The 11239-nt window shown below is 37.5% G+C and overlaps 1 protein-coding gene across 1 annotated transcript; it reads left to right on the forward strand.

The window, feature by feature from the left end:
- The first annotated feature begins 2103 nt into the window (after nt 1-2103).
- LOC132184557 (PH, RCC1 and FYVE domains-containing protein 1-like) lies at nt 2104-11021 on the forward strand. The gene is made up of 9 exons (XM_059598236.1): nt 2104-2599; nt 3907-3993; nt 5778-5867; nt 6012-6098; nt 6203-6322; nt 6875-8965; nt 9101-9247; nt 9710-10242; nt 10558-11021. Exons 1-9 carry the CDS (start codon nt 2552-2554, stop codon nt 10715-10717), a joined length of 3363 nt encoding a protein of 1120 aa, XP_059454219.1. The 5' UTR covers nt 2104-2551; the 3' UTR covers nt 10718-11021.
- The last annotated feature ends 218 nt before the right edge of the window (nt 11022-11239 follow it).

The following is an 11239-nucleotide window of genomic DNA, read 5'->3' on the forward strand; positions in this document are numbered from 1 at the left end:
GACGCGTGGCATGTAAACAAATATAAAGCTATTTTGTCAAGGGAGAATGATCCATCTCTATGAAGAATAATCCATCGATGATTTTCAAGGTAAGCATGGAAAGAAAACTTAACCTAACCTAAAGATCACTCTTACCCACCTATATCACCCTCTTAGTTATTATTATTATTTTTTTAAAAAAAAACTAGGGATAAATACTATGTTCTTATCTTATGGGGTAGATGTGGTAGTACCTAATAAGATGAGAATGGAATAGGCACGACCACTTCTACATCAGTCAAGTAAAATAAGAAAAATAATAAATGCGTGGCTCTTAAAATTATCATTTGTCATTTAAGAGTCATATCATTTTTGGTGTGACATAATAGGGATTTCTAGAATTACTTATCTAAGAACACCTAGTTAATAATAAATGCTGATGTGATAATATCTTGAAAAATGAGAAAATGCTAGGTGCTCTTATGATTATTTATTTCAAAAACAATAATTGTGATTTAAAAATAGTTATAGAATAAAATACTCTTTAAAACATGTTAATTTAATTATGGGTGTTCTCCTTTCCCAAATAATAGATTAGGGGTTTATTGTTGAAAAAAAAAGGGACTAGTTTTTTGTTTTGGGATAGAATTTTGGAGCTCTCCATGCCGGGTTTGTAATGATTTATCTGATTACTATGACACATATGGAATGAAAAAGTAGAAAAATATGAGTTTTTAAATCGCAGGCTGTACATTTTAAAAATACACAAGTTAAAGATAAAATTACGATTTTGCTAAACAAATAACTGCATTTTTAAATTATTATTTTGAAATTACATGTTTTAAAATGACAAACTCAAACAATGGATGGGACAAAAATGGAAGAAAACAAATCAACTTTTGATGACGAAAAATATGGTATGATTTTGTACCTTTTTTTTTTTTTTTGTTGGCGAGTCTCTCATGTTATATGCGTATATTTATCATGGCAAATGAAATTACCAATGAGGCACGAATGCCTTTTCTACCTCAAATAAAAAATCACGAAAAAAGAACACCTTAAGCATCACGAATCACGCAGCCACATGCCCATAGATGACACCACCCAATAAGGATTGTAATTGAACCAAATTTTCCACGATTTTTAAAATTGCAATTTTAAATACTTTAAACGGACCCTAAACTATTCATAGCGCAGAACCCACGCCACTGCTGCGTGTTCCCTAAGGTGCCTTCAAAATGTGGTCTCATGACTCATCCCCCGTCACAACCGCCACCAAAATCTTCAGACCCGGACCCAAATACCCGCTTGCGGGAGATTCTTCCACAACTAGAAACCCCCCCTTCTCCCCCACGCCACTTCAGCGTGCAACACGTCAGCATAATACAAAGGGCATTTTCGTCATTTAATATCTAAGCGTTTAATTTCCACCATAACTCCAACTAGTTTGGACCTGAGAAATGGTTAATAGAATAATCCCCGTCACAATTGTTTAATTGCAATTTTGACCAATTACTCTCGTGATTATAAATTTATAATTCCCTGGCGCCATCATGCATTGAAGGTGCGCGACACAGTACATATCTCTTCCCTGTTGGAAAAAGATAATTCATATTTTAAAATTACTTATTTAGTTAATGTGGTTTGCTGTTGCACCAAATTAATTTTTGGTAAGTGTCCAAAGTATTTTAAATATCCTTGCATAAGATATCTGCTTGAATTGTTCTAAGCCATTAGGTGTTGATAAGATAAAGGATAATTTTCATTTAAAATGTAATCCGTAACATTTATTTTATGATTATGATTTAAAATTTATGTATTTATCTGTGTGCATAAGATAAGAGGCGGTCTCGGTCTGTGAGGTGAGCTCACCCGATGAGATTTTATTAACTAAGATTTTCTTATTTGGGATTTGGCACAAAAAGCAACTAGCAATTCTCAAAAACACCCCCCAAATAGAGAGCAAATAAAAGAAATATATATAAAAAAAAAAACAAGTACAGTACTTTGTAATTTATTTCATTCCGTTTTATTTATTTTAATTTTAATTTTTTTAGAGCTTTTGTTGGGCTTTGGAAATGTCTTCTCAGGCGTTCTCACGCTTTTTTATTTTTCCTTTTCCTTCTTTTTATTTTTCTCATCTTTGACTCTTTGTACTTTTACAGACTCTCTCTCTCTTTCTCTCAGAACTTCTCTCTCCTCTGTCTCCTCCGTCCGGTTCGTCCAGTAGCGTTCGTGTCTCGCCGGAATTTCTCTCCTAAACCCACTCGCAGCCTCAAAACCGCCCCTGCTCGCCGGGAAACCGCTCTTTTCCAACTCCGGAACCGGTGTTCACCAGTCCAAGCGAGTCCACGAGGTGAAAGGCTGTGCTTGCTTTGACTTTGGAAATGTCAACGGAGCCGCTAGGGCTTTAGCTCCGGAGGAGAGTCGCGGATCTGCGGTGAAGCTGTGTGATGTGAGCGGCGGGGAGTTGATGGTAGTTTACGGACGAGGCAGGGGTTGCCTATGATGACCGGAGCTCCGACTAGCGATCAGAGAGGGTGGTGGCATTTTGGTAAATCTCTCACATGGAATGGCCGATCTTGTTAGCTACGGGAATGCAGACCGTGACATCGAGCAGGTCTCTCTCTCTCTCTCCTCTTCTCTGTGTGTTAAGCTTGAAAAATGTTTTCTTTTTCTTTTTGGAGGCCGAGTTATTTTTTTAAAAAGAAAAAAACAATTCCTTTCTTTGCTTCAATTTTTCTTATTTTTCGGGGGTGAGAGAGAGAGAGAGAGGACGAACTCTTGTTCAGGTATAGTGTGAAACCTGTGTGGTCTATTAGCTACAATCAAACGGCGCATTAAGACTTATTTAGTGTAGTTTAGTTTCGAAATTGGAAAGAAGGGGGACATTTGTGTGCTCAATTCTGAAAGGCTTTGCTAAAATATGACCTGCTAATTCTCATTGTTGGTGGACTTTGTTTAAGGGGATGTGTACAGTAATGTCATAGTCATAAGTCTCGTTTCAAGAGGTATTTTGATGTATTTCGTCCCGATGTTAGTGTGGTTGTGTGCAAACACAGACCAATTTGTTCTTGGCAGGATTTTTTGACCTTTAATCATTTATTTCGGGGCATAATTTTTAGTTTTAGATGGCATATAATGGAGATATGAACACTGAGAGTAGGTTTGGATTTAGAGAAAACTAGAGAAAACTGCACTTAGAAGGGACGTCAATAGGCTTGATAGTTTTGCAATCTAGAATTTAGAACGTACACACTGTAGGTCTTCAACAACGACCTTGTCCTCCATCCCATTCTTTATGAAGAGTGAGATATCTCTCAAGAATCTTCATATGAAGAGATCAAGCTGGAGCGACAGAGTTTGTTTGGGAGTTATGTTGTCCTACATCAAGGGAGGACTAAGATTACGTCTTTGTCTCCAGTCTCAAATGATAGACTGCAGTATTTACCATGCTTTTATTCTCCCCATTAGTGCATTGAGTAAAACTGTAGTAAACATCCACTAGCCCATCCAAATATAGTTGATCCCTTACCCCACCAAAAAAAAGGGGTTAAACGCTCCTCAGACTTAGACTTCTAATTTTGGAATTTTTATGTTTATGTTACTTCAGAAAGTTCATAAATTTTGAAGTATTAAATTTTTGTTCCCCCCTAGAACCAATGGGCTTTAGCTCAAATGGTACTTCCTCCCTTTGTAGCAAGGTGGAGGGTGAGGTCGCGGGTTCAAGTCCCATTGAGTGCGTGTGTAAGTTATCAATAATAAAAAAAAAGTGTTCCCTACAAAACTCCATTGAATTTGTGATTAATAATATTACTTAGACAATGCCATGTGTAGATTTCTCTGGTCCTACCATTTTAGTGTACAAAGTTTGTAGGCAAACGGTTTCTTTATCATTGTTTTGAACAATCCTTTTTCCTCATGCAGGCATTAATTGCTTTGAAGAAGGGTGCTCCATTGATCAAATATGGTCGTAAGGGAAAGCCTAAGTTTTGCCCATTTAGATTGTCGAATGTAAGTTTATGTCTCTAGCCTTTTCTTGAAGATTTTGGTGGTTAGCAAGTTGTTCTAAATTAGAAAGTGCTATCATTTTGAACTAAACACTGACTAAAATCTCTTCTTCGTTTACTTTGATCTCTTTCTAAAATTACAAAGATGTTGTAACATCAAGTGGGTTGATATACTTATTTATCTAAAAGTAAAAATTAAATGGATAATTCTGAACAAATAAAAGTATGTCTGTATCTTGATCTAGGGCATCATAGGAAGAATCACTTGATAAAGTTTTAGCTTAAAATTGATCACATCTAAAAACATGCAGGGTCAAAATTGATGGCAATGTATGCGCCACTTAAACCCAGTTAACATTAGAGGCAGTGCAATTTTGACTGGAAACTATGCATTAATCTTAATGAACTTTTCTCTGAAGATTTGGTCACAGAATCTCTATCCAATTGACTATAAAAATTTATGGACTGTGCATCAATTTTCGTGCTAAAAATTGAAGTAAAATTGGACTGAAGTCATAGCCTTCTCCTGCAAGAGCTACTGATTGTTTCTTTAGTAAGAATCTGGTATCGTCTTCTTAAGCTAAAATATTCATGACTGGCTCAGTTTTGCCAAAACTTTCTTATGCCGTACTTAATATTGTGATATGAGTCTCCATATTTACTTTTGAAAGGGCTAAATAATGGAAGAAAAAGAAGGGTTAACAATGCTGTAAACTGCAATCTATAGTAAACTACATGAGTTAGAAAATATGAAAACGGGCTGAACTTTTGAATCTATATGTAAATTGACTTAAAAGCTTACAGGTGGATATATGATTTGAAAAATGTAGACGCTTATAATTTTGATTCAGTGAGTAGAAAGTAAATTCTAGGTTTTCCATACAGCAGATGGTGTGGCTTACCATATAAGTTTCCAATAATGTAATGCTTCCTATCCCTCAATGACATGATAGTGAAATATTTAACTGAGAGTTTTCCAATCAACCTTCTCTTAGTTTAACCACAGCATATTGATTGGTGTTATAAGGTTCTTGGACATTCTAGTGTCTCTTTGTACTGATAGCTTTATGGATGTTTTAATGGAGCTATCAAGTAATTCTTTGGTTAGCAAAGTTGAAGTTAGCAGTTCCAGGCTAAAATCAGGTTGTTCCTCAGCTGCCACTTAGGAATATTTTCCTTTGTGTTCCAATTCTCATTTGTGGCAGTTTGCAGATCAAACACCACCGTAGAGCTGTATCTCGTTTGGTTGTGGTTGGTCAATGAAGTTTGTTATGTCATATTTGTTAGATGTGCGGGGTCATTGGGGAGAGAGAAAATATTTTTGTGGTTTATTAGCCATGAATTGGATGACAAATTTAAGGGGTACTATGTAGGCAGTTCTCAAATCTTCTGTTCCCATATTTCAAGTTTATACAAAAATTTGTGAGTACATTGTCTACTGCAATGTCAGTTGGTTGATGGTCAATGGTCCTAAACCAGTAAGTCTTGTCTATTTCTTTATTATCAGATGCAGGTTGGATCAACTAAAACTTTGCCTCTTCATTATGAGGGATTAGAGTTAATATTTGTCAATTAGTACGTTAATATTTGCAGTTCAATTACTGGATATATATATATTACTTTATGTTTAACATAATTTTAGGTAGAGTATGATTTTTAATAAATTGCTTCTTTCTTAGCTTTTCAGATATTCTGGTCTGATCTTATTGGTGCTTATGTGGAACTCTCTTCTCTGTGCTTGATTAAATTCCTTTTATTTTCTACTTACCATTGTATTTGAAAATGCAGGATGAATCATCTTTAATTTGGATTTCAGGTAGTGAAGAAAGAAGTTTGAAGTTAGCTTCTGTCTCAAGAATTATTCCTGGACAAAGAACAGTGAGATCTTTGTGTTTCCACTTGATGTCACTCTAATGCTTTATGATGATATTTAACCTATGTTACATGATTAAGTTAAAGATTTTAGTACTGAAATCTTCCAAATAGAGTTCATCTAATTTATTTTATTTATATCACTGCCAGGCTGTTTTTCAACGGTATCTGCGTCCTGAAAAGGACTATCTATCTTTTTCTCTCATATATAACAACGGAAAACGGTCCCTTGATCTGGTTGGTGATAGAATTTCAAAGTTTTCTCCGTAATTTCTTTCTAATTGTGTTATTATTTTCTGTTTGCTTTAATTACAAGTATAATATGTTGTTGCTTTTTTCAGATTTGCAAGGATAAAGTTGAGGCGGAGGTGTGGATTGCAGGCCTCAAAGCATTGATACCCTCTGGTCAAGGTGGACGCTCCAAAATTGATGGACGGAGTGATGGAGGCCTCTACCTTGATGTAAATCTTCATACGTAGAAACAGCTTATGTTTAAGTTTGTCATTGTTTTGTTCTTTCTTTTGCAGTATGATTCCATAAACATGAAGATGCCATTGACATTGGAGTAATGTTAAAATGTTTAAGCATTCTTCGTAAGAATAAATGTCATTTACTCATACTTCTTGTTCTACCCATTTTAATAAAGAAAATATTTTATACTTAAAAAAAAATATATAATAATGAAAAGATTTTATTTTTTCTTGTTTCTGTGTAAGGGTGATTTCTGTTCTTTTCGTAGTTGTTTATAGTTTTTAAAAGCAATAATATGCAAGTCGTTGTATTAGGACCGTTAAAAGTTTAAAAACGTTCGCTGTTCTTTTAATGGAATGTCATTTGAAGTCTTCATTTTACTACATTTATATTGGTATTTAACTACCATGTGGTTTAAGTAATTTGTTTATGGGTGAATAACACTCCCCCCCTGCCCCAATCATTCCTATTAGGTTAATATATTCTATATTTTTCGTTATATGGTCAGCTGCATATCATGTCTTGTAATGAATTGTTTTCAGGACAGTGCAGACTTAACATCAAATAGTGATAGTTCATTTAGTGCTACTCGAGACATTAGCTCACCTGAGGTTTCTGTTACTTTGAACCCAAATACTTCTCCAAAGAGCTTTCAGCCTGATAACTCTGTGCATTCTGAAAGGTCACATGCATCAGAGGAGACAAATATGCAGGTAAAAGGATCTGGTTCAGATGCTTTTCGAGTTAGTGTTTCTAGCGCACCTAGCACTTCCAGTCATGGCTCTGCACCGGATGATTGTGATGCTTTAGGTGATGTATATATATGGGGTGAGGTTATTTGCGATAACGTTGTGAAGGTTGGAGCTGACAGAAGTGCTAATTATTGGACCCCAAGAACAGATGTGCTTCTTCCCAGGCCATTAGAGTCCAATGTAGTTTTGGATGTACATTATATAGCCTGTGGAGTCAAGCATGCCTCCCTTGTTACAAGGCAAGGTGAAGTTTTTACCTGGGGTGAAGAGTCTGGAGGACGGCTTGGGCATGGTGTTGGAAAGGATGTTAGTCAACCTCGTCTTGTTGAAACTTTGGCATCTACTAGTGTTGACTTTGTGGCCTGTGGGGAGTTCCATACTTGTGCTGTTACAATGGCTGGGGAACTTTATACATGGGGAGATGGTACACATAATGCTGGGCTTCTTGGACATGGCACTGATGTCAGTCATTGGATACCCAAGAGAATCTCTGGTCCTCTTGAGGGACTTCAAGTTGCTTCAGTTACTTGTGGTCCATGGCATACTGCCGTAGTAACATCAACAGGGCAGCTTTTTACATTTGGCGATGGAACATTTGGTGTCTTGGGCCATGGAGATAGGGAAAGTGTTTGTTACCCAAGAGAAGTAGACTCTCTCTCCGGGTTGAGGACTATTGCTGTTGCATGTGGGGTGTGGCATACTGCTGCTGTGGTGGAGGTAATTATGACACAGTCCAGTGCAAGTGTTTCATCTGGTAAATTGTTTACTTGGGGTGATGGAGATAAAAATCGTCTTGGTCATGGAGACAAGGAAGCTCGGCTTAAACCTACATGTGTGCCAGCGCTTATTGATTACAATTTTCAGAAAATTGCTTGTGGACACAGTTTAACCATTGGCCTTACCACATCAGGACATGTTTTTGCAATGGGGAGCACTGTTTATGGTCAACTTGGGAATCCCCATTCTGATGGAAAGCTACCTTGCTTGGTCGAAGGCAAGCTTGCTGGTGAATCTGTTGAAGATATTGCGTGTGGTGCATATCATGTGGCAGTATTAACTTCCAGGAATGAAGTTTATACATGGGGAAAGGGTGCTAATGGGAGGTTGGGCCATGGAGATGTTGAAGATCGAAAAACGCCAACTCTGGTAGAAGCTTTGAAGGACAGACATGTAAAATATATTGCTTGTGGTTCAAACTACACAGCAGCTATTTGTCTTCATAAATGGGTTTCTGGTGCTGAGCAGTCACAGTGCTCTGCTTGTAGACAGGCTTTTGGGTTTACTAGAAAGAGACACAACTGCTATAATTGTGGACTTGTACACTGCCATTCTTGCAGTTCTAGAAAAGCATTAAGAGCAGCACTGGCTCCTAATCCGGGAAAGCCATATCGTGTTTGTGAATCTTGTTATGCAAAATTGAATAAGGTGTCGGAAGCTAATGGTACTAACAGGAGGAATGCAATTCCTCGCTTGTCTGGTGAAAACAAGGATAGGTTAGACAAAGCTGATATAAGATTGTCCAAGTCAGTGCCTTCTAATATGGATTTGATAAAGCAGTTAGATAGCAAAGCAGCCAAGCAGGGGAAGAAGGCTGACACATTCTCCCTAGTTCGCTCCTCTCAAGCACCTTCTTTGCTGCAGCTGAGAGATGTTGTTCTTTCTAGTGCCGTTGATCTGCGACGAACAGTTCCTAGACCGGCTCTCACACCATCTGGAGTGAGTTCTAGGTCTGTTTCTCCTTTCTCGAGGAGACCTAGCCCCCCGCGTTCTGCTACACCTGTTCCTACCACCTCGGGACTTTCCTTCTCCAAAAGTATCAGTGATGGTTTGAAGAAAACAAATGAGCTATTGAATCAAGAAGTGCTTAAGTTACGCGCACAGGTATATAGTTCAAGTCTTCACATGTTTCTATTTGTAATTTATTAATCTTTTGAGAGGAGTTGGGGGGTTGTTGTAGTTGAACCCTATATAATTTCAATTTAAGTTGCATATGTTGATTATTATGAATTGGATTAGGTGGAGAGCCTGAGACAAAGATGTGAACTTCAAGAACTAGAGCTTCAGAAATCAGCGAAAAAGGCTCAAGAGGCTATGGCACTTGCTGCAGAGGAATCTGCTAAATCAAAAGCTGCGAAGGAAGTTATAAAGTCACTTACTGCACAGGTTTTTTTCTGGTTTATAGACTTGTTAGTTTTGAACTAGATTTCTTGGAAATTGTTTGTTCATCTTTAGTAAATGCTCTTTTTGTAGAATGTTTTGCACGCTAAGTGTATCTTCCTGTATTATGTGATATCAAATTTGACAAACTGAATTTCCTTGAGAGGAAAAAAATCATTGCTTACATGTTGAACCCTTCATTTTACTTTGAATTAGTCTGCACGAACTTGAACAAGCATTCGGATTAAATGCTATAAGTTTTGTGCTAGCCTTGTTTTGAGCAATGTTTCAATCAGCATGTTTTTCTTAAACTATGGGATTCCTAAATAATATTTCAGAGTTTATGTGATTACCTGTCCTTTTCTTCATCATCTCCAAATCCTTTTGGGCTGCTTCTCTTTTTGTTAATAAATAAATGGACTATTACTACTAGTTATTTTCTATTTACATCCTTTCACTGTGTTCCAGCTTAAAGATATGGCTGAGAGGCTGCCACCTGGTGTTTATGACCCTGAGAGCATGAGGCCTGCTTACCTGCCAAATGGTCTAGAGACAAATGGCATTCACGATCCAGACACACATGGAGAGCGCCATTCAAGATCTGATTCAAGCAGCAGCTCTTACTTTGCTTCTACCACAGGAATTGTTTCTGTTTCAATAAACGGAACTCACGGCCAAATTCCTTCGCCAAGGGTGTCTGGAACCAATGAAACCGACATATACCAACAAAACCGGGGGCTTACGAGCTCCAATGGGATGGATGAAAATCCAGATATTAGGCTGCCAAATGGTGGAGGGGTTAGTGTGTCGGAGGCAGTTGATGGCAGGGAATCTGGGCCTTTCCAAGATGGTGAGAATGGTATGAAATCTAGGAATTCTGCACTGGCTGGTAACAACAATCAAGTTGAGGCAGAATGGTCAGAGCAGTACGAGCCTGGTGTATATATAACCCTTGTGGCCCTGCGAGACGGAACAAGAGATCTCAAACGAGTTCGCTTCAGGTACTAACAACTTATTAGGATCAATGTGGTAAAAAGTGGGGAAAAATAAGTCTTGTATATGTTATCCACCTTTTATCAAGAAAACCTTTTTGCATTAAAATCTCCTGAATTTGGTGCTGGTCCTGCATTCATGCATCTCTATCCACCTTTTATCATTAAAACCTTTTTGTTATCCACATATAATGCTTGTACCTGGTTGTTTGGATCTGGTCCTGCATTCATGCATCTCTATCACGTGCTCTACCTTGACCTCTTATGTTTCAATAATTTATATTTTTGTTACCATTCATTCTGATGTGGTAAATGCATCTGCAGCCGGAGACGATTTGGAGAGCACCAAGCTGAAACTTGGTGGTCGGAGAATCGTGAAAAGGTGTACGAGAGGTACAATGTTCGTGGGTCAGACAAATCATCGATTTCTGGCCAGGCTGCACGCAGATCAGAGGGAGCTGTTTCACCAGTTTCCCAACGTTAGTGATACACATTTTGCACCGGTAGTGATGATGATTTTGAAGCGAAAACCACCCTTTTTTTTCTTTTCTTTTTTCTATTCTATTCTTTTTCTATTTTTAGGTTCTTTCTTTTTCATTCCCCACCACCCGCCTCCTCGCCTAAAACCCATCTTATATTCTTTCTTTTTATTTTTATTTTTAAGAATTATTTTGTTCTGTCCAATTAAATTTCTGGGTATCTGCCTTCACATATCTGTTGTAATGTAGTGTATATAGCATCATCAATTGTGAGATAATCCTGGCTAAAGAAAGTTTTTGTCCTCTGCATTGCATCTTTTTTTTTCTCCCCCTTTATATTTTCACTCGTCTCATCTGTTTTATTTTGGTGGTGGTTATATTTGTAGATTTTTTTTTTCTTCTTCGTTCCTTTCCAGCCATTTTGACTCTTCACTTAAAATTGACAGGGGAAAAACTTCTGATGGTTATGGGGGGATCATAATTTTAATGGTAGCTACAATCTGTTCCCCGTGTGCTAATAATGTTCA

This window comes from Corylus avellana, chromosome ca6, assembly GCF_901000735.1.
Source record: "Corylus avellana chromosome ca6, CavTom2PMs-1.0".
In the NCBI taxonomy this organism is placed as follows: Eukaryota; Viridiplantae; Streptophyta; class Magnoliopsida; order Fagales; family Betulaceae; genus Corylus; species Corylus avellana.

Excerpts from the sequence above, each read along its gene's own strand:
- LOC132184557 (XM_059598236.1), top strand. The coding sequence starts at position 2,552 with ATGGCCGATCTTGTTAGCTACGGGAATGCAGACCGTGACATCGAGCAG. Across the intron at positions 5,868-6,011 it reads TTATTCCTGGACAAAGAACA|GCTGTTTTTCAACGGTATCT; the intron begins GTGAGATCTTTG and ends TATCACTGCCAG. Across the intron at positions 9,248-9,709 it reads TAAAGTCACTTACTGCACAG|CTTAAAGATATGGCTGAGAG; the intron begins GTTTTTTTCTGG and ends ACTGTGTTCCAG.